The sequence below is a fragment of the Elephas maximus genome, chromosome 19 (genome assembly GCF_024166365.1).
Source record: "Elephas maximus indicus isolate mEleMax1 chromosome 19, mEleMax1 primary haplotype, whole genome shotgun sequence".
In the NCBI taxonomy this organism is placed as follows: domain Eukaryota; kingdom Metazoa; phylum Chordata; class Mammalia; order Proboscidea; family Elephantidae; genus Elephas; species Elephas maximus.
The window spans coordinates 70,636,790-70,653,920 of NC_064837.1; the positions used below are offsets into that span (position 1 = coordinate 70,636,790).

At 45.4% G+C, this 17,131-nt stretch overlaps 1 protein-coding gene across 5 annotated transcripts in view; it reads left to right on the top strand.

Moving 5' to 3' along the window:
* The window catches only part of RPTOR (regulatory associated protein of MTOR complex 1), a 445,897-nt gene that overhangs the window by 176,905 nt on the left and 251,861 nt on the right, over nucleotides 1-17,131 (top strand). For all 5 annotated transcript variants that reach the window (XM_049860923.1, XM_049860920.1, XM_049860922.1 and 2 more), the window contains exon 4: nucleotides 6,022-6,180. In XM_049860923.1, the coding sequence (XP_049716880.1) occupies nucleotides 6,022-6,180 (159 nt within the window). The remainder of the gene's footprint in view (nucleotides 1-6,021; nucleotides 6,181-17,131) is intronic.

Sequence of the window (17,131 nt, forward strand, 5' to 3'; positions counted from 1 at the left end):
TCTGTGGACCCATCTTTCCCCATGTGCCGTCCCGTTCTATTATGGCGCCCACGGCATGGTCCACAGCCACGCTGTTGGCGTTGAATTAACCCACACCACCTCGTTGACAAAAATGACCAGCAAAATCCCCCATCACGTGTCCCTTGCTCCGAGCTTCCTCTCTGAGACTGCTTTATTTCACCAACAATGTCTGGCCCTTGGAGAGGAAACCCTGGGAGGGCAGAGCAGGGGATGAGCGTTGCTAGACCCCGAGCCCCCACTCCAGGCTGGGGCTCGAAAATTGCTGGCAGCACGCCAGGGCTGCCGTCCCTGGATTTATTTACGGTTCTCTGCTGTGCCTTGCCTACAGGTGCCAAAATGTAGGGAACTTGGGATTTCATTTTGTTTTCTTTTTTAATTGCATCGCCCCAAAATTTCCATATTCATGCACCTACCTACAGGTTTCAGAGTACAAGATACAGTATATCATCAGGATTTCACATTGTTATAAATGACGTTATTAACGAGTGTTTTCTCAGATGGAGCCAAGCGATGTATGTTACATACAGAGGGACGAACGGTGTGCACATTGAGCCACTTTTTCCTGTTCTTTTCTTCTGTCCACATAACTCTGTTCTCTCTTAAAGGGCTTGTGAACATCTCTTAAGCATCAGCATCATGTCTGCAGTTTCTCTTCTCTGCCTTTCTTTTCTCACTTTCTTCTTCTTTTGGAGTTAAAAATTGTTTTTATTGAAGTGAAAGTCACATAGCATAAAATTGGCCATTTTACATGGACAGCTCAGTGGCATTTTGCACGTTCTCAGTGTTGTGCAGCCACCATCTCTCTCTCGTTCCAGAATGTTTCCATCACCCCAAGAGGAGACCCCATGTCTGTGTAACAGTTGCTGCCCGTTTCCGCCTCCCTCAGCCCCTGACACCACTGGTCTGCCTGCTGTCTTTATGGGTTTACCTGTTCTGGACGTTTTGTGTGAATGGAGTCAGGCAGTACGTGGCTTTTTGGGTCTGGCTTCTTTCACTCAGCCACACATTCTCTAGGTTCATCCATGGTGTAGCTTGTGTCGGAGCTTCACTTCTCAGTATGGCTGGATGACGTTCTGTTGTGTGAACGTAGCACACTGCGTTTATCCATCCGCCTGTCGATGGATGTTCGGGTGGTTTCCATCTCTTCATTACTGTGAGAGGCGCTGCTGTGAACGTTCGTGCACATGTATTTGAAAGCCTATCTTTAATTCTTTGGGGTAGGCATCTATAAGTGGAATGCTGGGTCATGATATAAGTCTGACTTTTTGAGGAGCCGTCAGCCTATTTCCACTCTGGTTTCTTTTTAAACAACGCCAGCAGATGTTTAACGAGCACATGAAGAGTGTCCCACCTTGTAGCAGGTGCCGGTCCACAGAGAGGACAGGGACCTCTCCGAACTGCGGCTCCTCACTGTACACGCTTCTCCTTCTTACCAGCTGTTTTCTCCCGAGTGACACCTTGGCATTGGCTTGGTTTACTTCATTTTAAAAATAAAATTTAAAAAGTTTATCAAAAGTAATATGTGTGTATATGTATTATTTTTTAAATTCAAAGAATAATCACTGCCTAGAGGTAAGTCCTTTGACTCTCTCTTCAAATAGGTACTGCCAAATAGATATGTATTTTTATTGTACTTTAGATGAAGGTTTACAGAACAAACTAGCTTCTCATTAAACAGTACACATATTGTTTTATGACATTGGTTAGCAACCCCACAACATGTCAACACTCTCCCTTCTCGACCTTGGGTTCCCTGTTACCAGCTTTCCTGTCCCCTCCTGCCTTCTAGTCTTTGCCCCTGGACGGGTGGTACTACCATATTTTTAAAGAGTATGTTTGGCTGATTTTTATCAATTTATGAATTTCAGGCATTTTTATTGACTTCCTGGTATGTCTCCAGTGCTTTTATGCTCATCGCTTCCACTGCTCCATTCAGTGTGGTTATGGATCTGCTCTTTAATTCTTTGCTATTGGGAACGGACCATTAAACATTCTTTGTCATCAAACAGAAATAAATATGAGCCCCTTCCCCAGTGTGCCGCTTCCATGTCCTTCCCTCCACCCTCCAGGTTATCTTGGTGCACAGCACAACTTTGAGTCAACTAGAAACCGGTGCTCAGGACGTTCTGGCTATGTAAACAGTGTTTTCTGGAGAACTGAGCAGTGTGCATATGGGTCTGACTCCAATCTTTGTGTCCGAGTCCCTGGTCTGCCTGTCTGCCTGGCCCCAGACCTCACCACTGTTGTTAGGGGGCCGAGAGGAGGCCTGAGTGTCCAGCAGGGCCAAGGCCCTCGAGGCTGTCCCTTGCATTGTTTCCTGTCTGCTCTTGCCTCTTGTTTCCCTATGGGAACTGCAGAAGCTACTTGTCTAACTCCATAAAATCACTCTTGGGTATGCTGCCTGAGAACCCACATCTTACAGTACTACTCATCCTACCTTTGCCGAGCGTCTGTCTTTCCATTTGCTTGGGTCTGTGTCTGTGTTGTTTTGGGGAGTTTTAATGTTTCCTTGTCTAGGTTTTGTACATTTCTTCTTCAGTTTAAGGAGCCCTTGTGGCTCAGTGGCTAAGTGCTCAGCTGCTGCACTGGTTCGAACCCACTAGCCGCTCTGTGGAAGAGAGATGCAACGGTCTGCTTCTGTAAACATTATAGTCTTGGAAACCCTATGGGGCAGTCCTACACTGTCCTTTATGGTCACTAAGAGTTGGAATCGACTGGATGACAATGGGTTTCTTAAGTTTATTCCTAGGTATTTAATCTTCTTCACGTAACTTTATAAGTGGGGTTTTCTTTAACGTTATGTTCTCTGTTTATATTTATGTTCTCTCTTTCTCTATATGTATATATGTTATTGACTTTTCTGTGTTAATTTTAGGTCCTGCTAATTCAGTGAATCCTTTTATTGCTTGAATTAGCTTTATCATTGATTCACTGGACTAATGCTATGATCCCGTTTATATCAAATTCTCGAGAAGGCCAAGCTCTAGTGACAGAAAGCCAACCCCTGGTGGCCAGGGTCCAGGGCTGGGGAGGGGCTGACTGCAGGAAGCACTGGGGAGTCTGGGGATTCCACAGACATCCTGGATCTTGATAGCCATCTTGGCTTCAGGACCGTATACATTTCTTAAAATTCATCAAACTGAACAGCTACAATACGTGAATTTTATTGTGTGTAAATTATACTTCAGTAAAACTGAGTCCTAAAAGGCCAGAGGAGCTCAAAGAGTCAGGTGCAGTGGAGCGATTAAGTAGGAGGAAGACCGGTGTCGAAGCCATTGCATTCATCACTGGGGTGGCGGGCTTGGTGGGAGCCACTGTGTTCATCACTGTGGAGGTGGGCATGGTGGAAATCATTGTATCCATCACTGTGGAGGCAGGCTTGGTGGTACTAAGGCATCAGCTAGTTTCCTCTGAATTGGGAAGCAACTGATTGGAGGGGAGGTGGGTCAGCAGGTATACCCCTATTCCTTCATCTCACTCAGCCATGAAGTGGAACAGTGACATAGGATTGTAGCTACAGAGAGAAATGGGATTAAGGGGAAAAGTTTTAAGATGGCTTTAATGCTGTTGATAAGTGTAGTGAATTGAGGGCTGAAAACTGGCCGTTGACTTAGCCATGTAGAACCTCTGGTGTTCTTCCCAGGTAGGGTCCTGGGCACAATACTGTTTGGGGGTACTTTGAGAGAAAATAACAAAGAATTGGATACATTGAATTTCTTGTTGTTAGGTGCCAAGGACTTGGTACCGACTCATAGCAACCCTGTGTCCAACAGAACAAAACACTCACACTTGTTGCTATGTTTGAGTGCATTGTTACAGCCACTGTGTCAATCCATCTCTTTGAGGGTCTTCCTCTATTTTTGCTGACCCTGTACACAGTGAATTTAGGCATATCTGTCTGTCTGTCTGTCTATCTTAGTTATCTAGTGCTGCTTTTTATACTAGCGCTGCTATAACTGAAATACTGCAAGTGGATGGCTTTAACAAAGAGAAATTTATTCTCTCACAGTCTAGGAGGCTAGAAGTCTGAATTTAGGACACCAGCTCCAGGGGAAGGCTTTCTCTCTCTGTCTGCTCTGGGGGAAGGTCCTTGTCATCCATCTTCCTCTGGTCTAGGAGCTTCTCAGCACATGGACTCCAGGTCCTAAGGACATGCTGTTCTCCTGGCTCTTGTTTCTTGGTGGTTTCAGGTCCCTCTGTCTCTCTGCTAGCTTCTCTCTTTTATATCTCAAAAGAGAATGACTGGAGATACAACCTAATCTTGTAGATTGAGTCCTGCCTCATTAACATAAAAATACTGCCTCTAATCCTGCCTCATTGACATATAGAGGTAGGATTTACAACACTTAGGAAATTCACATCAGATGACAAAATGGTGGATAATCATACAATAATGGGAATCATGGCCTAGCCAAGTTGACACACGTTTTTAGGGGGCACAATTCAATCCATAAAACTATCTATAGATAGATATGTAGATATAGATATGTTGAGGGGGTTTACTGCAAATTGGACAAAGAAATGTGGTGGGAGCTTTTGGGGAGTGGGGTCAAGAGAAGGGTTTTGTCAGCCGGGAGAGCAGCAGCGCGTGTGAATGCTGGTGGGAAAGATCAGCACAGAGGGGGTTGTTGGCATAGGAGAGGCCAAGGGTGGTGTCTGTGGACAGAGTGTGGGACCTGTGCCCAGTGGCCCTGGGCAGGATCACCAGGGCTTGTCTGTCCTAATGGGCTACAGGCAGACATGCAGCGCACATGACTGTGGTGCGGGGCTGCGGACACTTGCTCTCTGTTTCAGTCAAGTGGGTAGCAGACTATCCCTATAGTAAAGAGATGAGAGGAGGCCTTAAGGCTTGGGGAGGAAGCGGAAGGCTCGCCATGATCATCTGTGAGAGCAGGAGAGGGGATGGATAGGGAGGTAGCCGTGGCCAGCCCACTGGGTGGGAGGGCGAATGGGCAGGTGGCCACGGCCAGTCCACTGGGCAGGGAGCAGATGGGCAGGTGGCCATGGCCAGTCGACTGGGCGGGGAGTTGGATGGGCAGGTGGCCATGGCCAGTCGACTGGGCGGGGGAACGGATGGACATTTGGCCATGTTCAGTCCACTGGGCAGGGGGCGGATGGAAGGGGCAGTGAGTTTGCACCCTGCATCTCGTACTTGGTCTGCCATTGCTGCCATACGCATCGTGGGTTCACTTATTTAGGCAAATTATCTCCTTTCCATGTTTCAGATTGTCTTTTCAAAAGGATTCTAATGCTTCTCAGAAATATTTTTTATATCATTGTCGCAGCTACTTTTACTGGTGTGGCAGGATTTAGTTATTTACCTCATTGCTCGCCACTGGGTGGCCGTACTGCTGCTGTTGGGTGCTGCCACGTTGTCTCTAGCTCACGGTGAACTTACGTATAACAATGAAGCGGTGCCCAGTCGTGTGCCATCTTCATGATCTTTGAGATGTTTAAGCCCATTGTTGAGGCTGTTGTGTCAGCCCATCTCGTGGAGGTTTTCCCTCCTTTTTTACTGAACCTTCACTCTACCAAACATGCTGTCCTTTTCTAGCAATTGGTCTTTCATGATGATGTGTCCAAAGTAAGCAAGATGAAGTCTCTCCATCCTCACTTCTAAGGAGCATTCTGGTTGTGTTTCTTCTAAGATCTTCATTGTAGCTTTCAGTAAATATTTGTTGAACAAATACGTAAATGAATTTTCACAACCACCTTATAAAAAAATAAATAAATAAAAATAAAGTAGTTATTATTCCAGTTTTTTAAAAAAGTAATTCATTGAAGTGAAATTCACGTAACGCAAAATTAACTATTTCAAAGTGAACAATTCAGTGGCATTTAGTGCTTTCACAAATGTTCCTTTTATAGGTGGAGAAATTTGAGGTCCCTTGTCCAGGGTCATCAGCTGTTAAGTGCGAACTCAGGGTATAGAGTGCACTACGTAACACAGGCGTTCCCGTGACTCTGTTGTAAGTTTCTTAATTTGTTCTCCTGCAACAGGCCCGGTACAAGCAGAGCCTTGACCCAACTGTGGATGAAGTCAAGAAGCTTTGCACGTCTTTGCGCAGAAACGCCAAGGAGGAGCGAGTTCTCTTCCACTACAACGGCCACGGGGTACCCCGGCCCACTGTGAACGGCGAGATCTGGGTCTTCAACAAGGTGGGCATGCCATGATGGTTCCCTCGGCCACAGTCCTTTCTCTTTCTGCTGACAAGTTTGTACATTGGGCGGCCGACTGCGGGTCCTGTTCGACTGCGGGTCCTGTTCTTTGTACATCCGATGTCAGTGTTCACTTTAACCCGCTGGGGTTTAACCCTTTCGCTACTATATTTTTTCTCTGTAATTTTGTTTTGATAGCACATGTTTTCAGTATTGGAAGGCATGCTGAGTGTGTTTAAATTTTTGCTTGGTAATATGGATTTTGAGAAATACAATCTGGCAATACAATCTGCCAGTGAGACTAGTGGCACTTTGTCAATACCAGTCTGTGGAATGACAGCATGCCACTGAGAACAAGGTAGATAATTTATTGGGTGCCTTTCCATTGGGTTCCACAGGGAACCTCTGGTTTTCCAACTATGACCCAGAAGAACCAAAACAAATCTATCCATCTCCTGAACTATCACACAGGAAAGCCATATTATGCTCATAAGCCTTATCTCACAGCAATAAAGCAAAAAAAGGCAAAATTTTACAAAACTAACACATCAAGGAAGCATCACCCGATAGAATGCTTAGCCTACACAGCAACGAGGCTCTGCCATCAGTCTGCCGAGTTTCACGCACTTCAAAGGGGACCGACCTTGACGCTAAATGCATTAGAACAGCGCCGTACCTCTGAGGTCCAGAGGGGTATAAAGCTGCTGGCCTACCATTTCGGCCAATGGTAATGAAAGGGTTTTAATCTGTGCAACAAACCAAAATGTAGTAAGATGGAACAGGGCCTGTGTGCCCCTTACCTGGTGGGAAGTTTCGGAATCTTTTCCAGGTCAGCGATAGAAGTTGGAAGCTAATCAGGTGCTAAGAGCTGGGTCTATTGCAGACGCGCTAACGGAGGAGTGACTGTCCAGGAAGCCATGGAACCTGGCTTCCATGGTTTCTTTTTCCCTCTGTGAGGATTTAAGTTGTTTGTAGTTCTTTGAGAAAAGACCTCAAGAATATCTGCATTTTAGTTTGAACAATTGCCAGATTTTTCAGTTTTGTCAGAATCCTCTTTTGAGAATCATTGATTTTCTCTGAAAATGAAATGCTTCTGTGTACCAAAGAGCCCATGCCAAGCGGCCCTGCAGCCTCAGCCTCAGCTCTGCCCTCTGCACAGGGTGGCATTGCTGGGGTCTCTCATGGTTCCTGAGCAAAAGGCTTACGTCAGAGCAAGGGCAGGTGACGCCTTTCCTTGATCTTCTCGGGGTGTGAACAGCAGGTGTTATCCCATCTCACCCCTTGGGGGACATGTGACACCACCCACATCACCTTCTGGATCCTGTTTGAGAAGTCTTTCTTTACCCCACGGTCATAAAAGTATTCTGCTATATGTCCTTCTAAAATTTTGTATTTTTGTCCATAGCATTTTGGACAAAATGCTTTGTGTATAGTTTTAGTTAGAGGTCCAAATTCATTTTCTTTCCCCAAATAGATACTGTTTTTTCCATTGTCATTTAATGCCAGCTTTGAATGAAATCAAGATTCCGTATTGAGTGAGTATGTTTCTGAGCTCTCTGTTCCGCCCCAGAAGTCTGCCTCTACACAGTAAACTGCCCTAGTTAGTATAGGCTTTCAGTAATTCTTCACATTTGGGGAGGTGAGTGCTGCTTCTTTGCTCTTCCTTACTGGTGTCTTGGCCATTCTTGGCCCTTTGATCATCTGTGAAAATACTGAATCCACTTGTCAAGTTCCATGAGAACACCTTTTGGAATTGTATTACCTCGACAGATTGATGCAATACTGAGCCTGTGTTCTTTTTCAGTGTCCATCAACGCGGTGTTATAATTTCTTCGTAAAGGGCTGTGCCTCATTTGTTAGATTTATTCTGAGGTACTTTACAGATTTTTGATGCTATTATAAATGTTTATTGTAAAAATTACTTTTCTGATTTTTTACTGAGGTATATGGAAAGAGTTGGTTTTTGTACACCTATTTTCTATCTACCAATCTTACTAACCTCTCTTACTGATTCTCATTATTTATCTGTACATACTTAGGTTTTCTTAATAGACTATCATGGCATCTGGAAACAGTGACAGCTTTATTTCTTCCTTTCCAATCCCATCCCTTTTATTTATTGTTCTTGCCTTCCTGTGCTGGCTGCTGCCCCCACTGGAGAACAGTGATGAGTGAGGGCAGCTGGCCTTGTCCTTGTTAAAGCGAGGACGCTCAGCGTTTCAAGGCCTGATGTTTGTGGTAGGCGTTTGGCAAAAACTACCCTTTACCACACTGAGAAAGTTCCCTGCTATTCCTAGTTTATTTTTTTTAAATCACGAATAGATGTTGATTTTTCTCAAGGCATCATCTGTGTGTGTGTCTGTTAAGTTGATCTCATGATTTTTCTCCTTTGAATGAGCAATTCACAGAATGATATTATATTGTTTTTCTGTTATTAAATATACCCTTAGTTCTTGAGTTAACCCAATTTGTCATTATAAAGTATGTTTCATATATTGTTTAATTCCATTTGCTGGTATTTCGCTTGGTATTTTTATGTCTGTGTTCATGAGTGAGACATTCCTGAAGGTTTTCTTTCCCTTGCTGTTTCTTCTTTGCTTTGGGTAATCACTGTAACCATGGCCTTGGCGGCGGAGTGGTTAGGAGCTCAGCTGCTAACCAAAAGGTCAACAGTTCAAATCCACCAGCCTCTCCTTGGGACAGTTCTGCTCTGTCCTACAGGGTTGCTATGAGTCTGAGTCGACGACGCAGTGGGTTTGGTCCCCCCCCCACCCCCCGCCCCCAGAAAACAAGTTGGGCGTTGTTCCTTCTTTTTGTATACCCTGGGATAGTTTTTGTAAGATTTTAAAGTATTCGTTCTCTGAATGTTTGGTCGAATTTACAGGTAAAACTGTCTGAGTTGATATTTTGTTTGTGGCGAGACCTTTGACTATTGATTGGTTTCTTTCATGGTGAAAGGTTTTTCAGGTTTTCTATTGGTCTTGAGCCAGCTTTGCTAACTTACTTATGTCAGAATTTGCCCATTTCAACTAAGTTTTCAAAGTGCTTAGCCGAAACCACTTCATAATGTCCTTGTACTTAGCAATGCCCGCGGTGTCTTCTGTTAGTGATGTTCCTCTTTTCTTCTTGACTCTGATCATCTAGGTCTTCTTTCTTTTCTTTTGATCATGCTTAATACGAGTTTCTGTACGTTTTATTAGTCTTTTCAAAGAACCAATTTTTAACTTCGTGGATCCTCCAGAAAGGTCAGCAAAACAGTAGAGTGAATACCTTTCTACTTTTCACCTACAGTCAGCTGTTATTAACACTTTGCCACGTCTGCTTTGTGTCTATCTGTGGATGAGTATTTTATCCCTGAGCCATTTGAAAGTAAGTTGCTGAGAGACATCATGACTCTAAGAATGAGATTTTTCTGCATAACTATAAAATCATTAAGTTGCTCAGGAAATTTACATTCATTCTAAATATCATTTAATATAGTGTTCACATTAAAGCCTTCCCAACTGTTCCTAAAATGTGCTTTAATAAGCCTTTTTGTTTGTTGATTTTGTTTGGGATCCAAGATCCAGTCAAGGTTCACACATTGCATTTGTTCGTCGTGGCTCTTTTGTCTCCGCGGATGGCTCAGTCCCCCTTGTCTTGCCTCTGTGATCGCCCACGTCCTAGTTTGATTGCTTTGTTTCTTCACGGTTAGATGTGAGACTGAAAGCAAGATCAAACTGTGCTGTCCACAAGAGATACACTTCAAACACAGCACATAAAAAGCTGAACATAAAATGCAGGAAACAGATAACGTCGTGCAAACACCAATCCTGAGAAAACGAGAGTGGATGTATTAATCTGACAGGCTTCAGGACAAAGAGCGCTGCCAGAGACAGAGAAAGACGTCGTGCAGGGATAAATGTGTCAGCTCACCAGGAAGACAAACCATCCTAAATGCGGATGTGCCTAATAGCAGAGTTTTAAAATACATAAGGCAAGATTGACAGAACTAAAGGGAGAAATAAACCCAAAATTTTAGTTGGAGATTTGAATAACCATCTCTCAGTAATTGATAGATTGAAACTGATAATTAAAATTGATAGATAAAATAGATAGCTAAAACTTTCTCACGAAGAAAACTCCAGGCATATTATATTTTTTCCTAGTTAAAAAAAAAAAAAATCAGTTCTAATAGAAAAGATCTGAACGATATTATCGGTCACGCTGACTTAGTTAACATTACAGGACAAGTCCTACAGTTGGAACCATCTCAACGGCAACAGGCTCGGCAGGCCACCCAGCTGCAGACCACTGCTTCTGAAGTGCGTGCGTTCCGTTTACCAACGTCGGCTGTGTACTGGGCCGTAAAAATGCCTTGGTGAATTTTGAAGGATTGAAATCATGTAGAATATTCTCTAACCATGACATTTGAAATCATATGATACCTGGAAAAGCTGCAGAGATTTGGAAATTAAATAGCACATGAGTCAAGGAAGAAATCACAAGGGAAAATAAAAAATTCAAACTGAATGCTAACGAAAATGCCTTGTCAAAGTTTATCGGCTATATATAGCTAAAGCACTGCTTATGTGGAAATGTATAGCTTTAAATTCTCGCATAGAAGAGAATAAAGGCTTAAGATTAAAATCTAATTTTCTACCTTAAGAAACTAGAAAATGATGAACAAATTAAATTCAAGTAAGTAGAGGAAAAAAATATTTAAGAGCAGGAATCAATAAAATATAGACTAGGCAATAGAGAAAGCTAACGTAGCTAAAATTTGAATCTTTGAAAAGATCAGTAAAAATGACAAACCTCTAGCTAGATACATCAAGAAAAAAAGAAGACAGAGTTTATCAGTATCAGGAATAAAAGAGAGACTATCAGGGCATATCAGGGCATATACTACAGACATTTTAAAGATAAGGGAATATTATGAATTATTTTATGCCAATAAATTTAATGACTTAAAATGGACAAATGCCTTAAAAAAATAGAACTTACCAAAACTGACCCAAAGTGAAATAGGAAATCTGAATAGCTCTGCTTCAAAGAAATTGATTTCATAGTTAAAAACCTCAGGAAGAAAACTCCAGGCGTGTTATCTCCTTTGTCTGTCTTCTCTCACTGCCTGAAAGCTCCATGAGACGGGGCCTTTTCTTCAGCTCTCTTGCATCCCCAGCTTCTAAAATGGTGTCTGTCACCTTAGTACCTGCTCAGTTACTGTTGAATGAGTGGGTGGATGGATGGCTGGATGGCTATTTCAATGTTTATTTCAGTGTTGCTTAAATGTTTTAAGTGTTTCCTGATGACCGTGTGTAAAATCGCACCCACTCACCCTCTCCATTCTTTAATCCTTCAGCTGTGGCTTATTTTCTGGCCTGCCTTTCACCCTTTTTCATATTATGTGTTTACTATCTGTATCTCCCACTAAGATCTGAGCTCCATGACAGCGGGGTTCTTGTCTGTTTATGAACTGCTATATCGGCGGCGGTATCTAAACCCTGGCATCTAAAAATGTAGGTTGTCAGTCAGGGCTTGTTGAGTTTTATAGCTAGGCAACTAAGGTCATAGAAAGTCACAGAATCGTCTGTGGAGCCAGGTCTCCTTTTCCGCCTCCCCTTTATGTTGTTCCGTCAGCCTAGCCCTTCATAGATTATTTTTCCCTTTTTACATGGTATGCCGCCAGAGACGGGCTAGGACTTTTCTGGGGGTCAACTGGATGGCAGCTAACAACATCACCCACAAAAGTAACTGTAAAACGACAGGAATAGTGTGTGGTCCTGCTCAGCCTCTTCTACCGAAGCACACCTATCAAGACAGGATTATCATAAATATTGATGCTTGGGGGGAAGAGTCAAATGTAAAGGTGTTTGAACATACTCTTTTCAGCTCTGTTCTTTTCTCATTGTTTAATCACCATTTATTCGGTCCCTGTTTTTTTTTTCCCCCCTCAGCTGCAGCAGAAAATCAAGGTTCAGGACTTATCATACATCCTTGGCTCCCCTCGGCCCCATCCGCTGTCTACATTCCAGGCAGTCAGGGCCGGCAGCTTTGCTCTCACTTTGAGAATTCACTTAACAGAACTTCTGTCAGGGAAGGATTAATCCACTACTTGAGTGCCCCCAGCTTTTAGACGCTCACCCCTTCTTTGCAGAGGGAGAACTGTTTCTTCCACTCAGTCCATTTTCTCTGCTCTGTGAAGTTCCATCACAGCCAGAAGTGACCCCCGTCCTGTGTGTCCGCTCAGGCACAAAGCCGACTGCTCCGCCTGTAAACCTGGGGGGCCTTTCCCAGCGAGGACCAGCTCACCTCCAGCTCACCTCCTTCTCCTTGATTTGCTAAACGTGAGGCTGGGATTGACGTGTTCTGTTTTTGATTTAAGATACTGTTTAAATCCTTGAGCAATCTTCCCACGAGGTTTACAACCTGACCCCTACCCCCTGCCGAAAATGTCTTCAAAGGTTGCCTCTGTTCTCTCCAACAATGTCTTACCTTTCTGAACACGAGATAAAAACAAACAAAAAAAACCCAAACCCGTTGCTGTCGAGTCAAATTCTGACTTATGGCGACTCTACGTGTCATGGAGTAGGACCGAGCTCTGTAGGGTTTTCTTGACTGTAATCTTTGCTGGTGGTGCAGTGGTTAAGAGCTCGGCTGCTACCAAAAGGTCAGCAGCTCTAATCCACCAGCCGTTCCCTGGAAACCATGTGGGGTAGTTCTCCTTTGTCGGCCTCAACAGCAGTGGGTTTGGTCTTTGGTTAATCTTTAAGGGCACAGATTGCCAGGCCTTTCTTCTGTGATGCTAGTGGGTGGGCCCTAACTGCCAACCTTTCAGTTAGTAGTTGAGTGTAAACCGTTGGCACCACCCAGGGACCTGAACATTAGATAGGGGCATACAGTGGTTCACGTCGTGGGAACACAGATGTGAAGCCAAAACTGCTTTATCCTGACGATTCTGGTCGTGAGTTTAGGTGAAAAGAGACTGATGATTGCGTTATGATGTAGCATGATGACGTACAGAAACAGTGGCCTCTTGAGAGAGAGGAGGACAGGGTGCAGCCCAGCCAGGGCAGGCAGGTGAGGCCAAGAAGCCTCCTGGAGCTCGGCTGCTTGCTGGGGCTGAGTCCTAAGGGAGATAAGAAATGATGCCCTTCTGGAGGGGAGGGCCCTGAAGGGAGGTGACAGTGCGTAATAAAAGAGCCAACGTGGTGTTTGTGGAAAACCACACGGAGGTCCATCCTGTGGGAGTGTGGAGTAAGAGTCAGGGGTGAAGGAGAAAGAAGGCCAGAGAGGTTGTGCCAGGACTCGATGATAGAGAGCTACCCGATAAGGTATGCAGGCTGCCCAGCTGTAAGGAGGAGAGCGCTGCAGAGCCCTGTAACGACTGCACAGAGGATGGATTTGGACAGAGGAGACTGCAGGAGAAAGGCCAGCGGGGTGGGAGGGGGGGCTATTGTATCCCAAGAGAGAGGTGACGAAGGTTGGAGTTAGGGCACTGGGGAGGAGTGGTACAGCTCAGGGCATCTTTAGGAGGACAGGTGGCGGGTATCGTGATAGATTGTGAGAGGTGAGGGCTGGTGTGTGTCTTAGTGCTGCTGTAACGAGATACCACAAATGGATGGCTCTAACAAAGAGAAATTTATTCTCTCCCCGTCTAGGAGACTAGAAGTCCGAATTTAAGGTGCTAGCTCCAGGGGAAGGCTTTCTCTCTCTATCAACTCGGGGGGAAGGTCCTTGTCATCAATCTTCCCCTGGTCTAGGAGCTTCTCAGCACAGGGACCCCATGTCCAAAGGATGTACTCCGCTCCCATCATTTCTTTCTTGGTGGCATGAGATCCCTCTCTTGTCTGCTCTGTTTTCTCTTTTATATCTTAAAAGAGATTGACTCAAAATACAACCTAATCCTGTGGATTGTGTCCTGCCTCATTAACATAACTGCCTCTAATCCTGCCTCATTAACGTAATAAACCCCAAAAACCCATTGCCATGGAGTCGATTCTGATGCGTAGCAACTCTATAGGACGGAGCAGAACTGCTTCATAGGGTTTCCAAGGAGCAGCTGGCTGGCAGATTCAAACTGCTGACCTCTTGTTTAGCAGCCGAGGCCTTAACCACTGCACCACCAGGGCCCCATTGCCATCACAAAGGTTAGGATGTACAACACACAGGATAATCACATCAGATCACTAAATGGTGGACAATCACACAATACTGGGAATCACGGCCTAACCAAGTTGATACACATTTAGGGGGACGCAGTTCAGTCCATGACAGTGATGGAGAGGACCCTGTCAGGAATCGCAGTAAGGTGAGCAGAGAGAAGCCAGAGCAGGTGCTATGGCTGTTGGTGGGTCCGAGCATGCAGTTGCGAGAAGAGGCTTGAGCGGAGGTGCAGGATAGGGAGTCCCCAGTCCACAGTTACTAGGGCTGCAGTGAGCTAGTAGGAGAGCGGAAGAGGACCTCGGAGAGAAGATGGTGTTGAAGAAGCCCTGGAGGCCAGCCTTGGGAAGGAGGGAGCCATCAGCCACAGTGACTGCAGTTGGCTTGTGGCATCTGTCATTCTGGAGTTTGGCCCTTCACAAGCAGGGGTGCCTCATTTTCCATGTAAAACCGTCTACTTATAAAGAAGCAACTCCCTGTTTCCGAGAAGATTCTAAGTACAACTGCCAGAGAACCCGGAATTTGAACCAGGCTTCTTAGCCATGTTACAGTGGCCTTCTCTAAAAGACTTTCCCAGGGAACCCCATACCAATGGCTGTCTTCTCCTGACCTCAGAGACAAGAGTTATGTGCGCAACAGGTTCTTACCAGTGTTTGCACCCGGCTGTGTGTTTGTTTACAGAGGGGACCGTGGGAGAGTGGGCTAGTGGGGGTTTGTCTCCTTTCTAAACTGCATTCTTTGTGTATGTACCGACCACCAGCAGGAGGTGACTGCCTGGAACTGTGAGGATAAGCCACAGTGAGTCACACACCGTAAACAATCCTGAGTGGCATTCAGAAGTCAACTTCTGTCCCTCAAGATCTATGGATACTTTCTCTGCTTTTCCTTGACTGCAGCCGAGTAATCATTTACCCTGTGGACAATTCTGATAAATATTAACTAATTAGAATTTATTTATTTTTAAAAATTACATTGTCACTATTTTAAAAAAACAAAAACTTGTTGCCATCGAGTTGATTTCCATTCATCGTGACCCTGTAGGACAGAGTAGAACGTCCCCACAGGGTTTACAGAAGCAGACTGCCACATCTTTCTCCCACGGAGTAGCTGGAAGGTTCAGACCGCCAACCTTTCGGTTAGCAGCCAGGTGCTTAGCCGCCGTACCACTAGGGCTCCATCTATCAAACGGATGCCTTTTATTCAGCATGGTAGACAGTTCAGTACTGCTTCTGTTGAAAGACGGGTCAGAAAGGTTTTTACATGCCTTTTTGAAGGTGCTCAGTGGCAACAGTGTTATTAGAGAAGTATATTTGTGATTTCTTAAAAGCAATATTTGTGCCAGACTACATTTATCATTAAAAAAAAAAAAATTCTTTATCCATATTGAGAATGCAGCAGCATCCAAAAAAAAAAAAGTGGCTAATTTTGTTGTAAACCTGACCTTTCTTTTCCGAAATTTCTAGCATTTTATGTTTGCTTGTAGTAAAAGGCCGTCAGCCAATATATTTTCTTTGGGAGAAGTGCTGAAAAAACTTTGGACTATCTCTTTATAAGTCCTAAAAGTGTTTTTTTTTTTCCTCCATGATGCTAAGAGAGGTGAAGCCTTAGCTCACATCTTAATTGGTTTCTCAGATCTCCTGTATTTTTAAACCGTATTTACAGTGGTTCTCAAGCTGAGCATGCGTCAGTCACCTGGAAGTGCTGGCCGTGGTGTGGATCCCAACTTACGGCAGCCCCGTGTGTGCAGGTGGGACTGCCCAGAGAGTTCTCAAGGCTCAGAGGTCTGGAAGCAGATCTCCAGACCTGTCTTCCGAGGTGTCGCTGGCTGGGCTCGTACCGCCAAACTTCTGAGGTGTCGCTGGCTGGGCTCGTACCGCCAAACTCCGGGCTAATAGTCGAGCACGGAACCGTTTGTGCCACCCAGGGAGGCCCCGACCCCAGAGTCCCTGCCTCTGTAGTCTTGGGTGGGGCCTGAGAGTTGCCTTTCTTCCAACGTCAAGATGCTGCTGCTGCTACTGGCCTGGGCCACCCCTGAGAGCCCCACACACGTGAGAGACGCAAACAGGACCATCATGCTCCAGATGAAAAAACCCACTTTTTCCATCTGTAATTTAGCAGTCTGTGCCAGACCCTGTTCTGAACCCTTTGTGTCTGTTGCCTTGCTGCATCCCCGACAGTCCTATGAAGTGAAGCCTTTTGTTATCGCGCATTTTCCAGGTGAGGAAATGGAGGCCTAGGAGGTCGAGCAGCATGCCCAAACCACACAGCTGCCAGGTCTGTGGTGGAGCCTGGTGGCAAATGCAGACGCCGTGTCCTGAAGTGAGGCACAGCCTCCCAGATGCTCTATGGTGGGCGTGAGACCCAGGTGTACAGGAAATGCTAGGATAGGCGACAGGAGGCGGGGCGGGCCCTGAGCAGCCAGAGGGGACCGTTGTTCGGCTGGGCCTTGAAGGGTGAGCAAGCATCGCAGGGTCGGGGGAAGGGTGTTCCTGAAAGTACAGGGCGGAGGCCTGAGAGTGCCAGGCGGGGAGGGGGTGCTGGTGCCGAGAATTGGTCCCCGCTGACCCTGGGGAAAGGCAGGCAGTGACGATGTGTGCTCAGGTGCCCTGCCATTGTTGGGTGCCGTCAAGTGGATTCCAACTCGTAGCGACCCCATGTGACAGAGCTGCCCCGTAGGGTTTCCTAGGCTGTCGTCTTTCCAGGACCGTATCACCAGGCCTTTCATCTGTTAACAGCTGAGCATTTAACCATTACGCCCCCAGAGCTCCTTATTCCAAGGCTGTTGTGCTGTTTTGTGTCTTCAAGT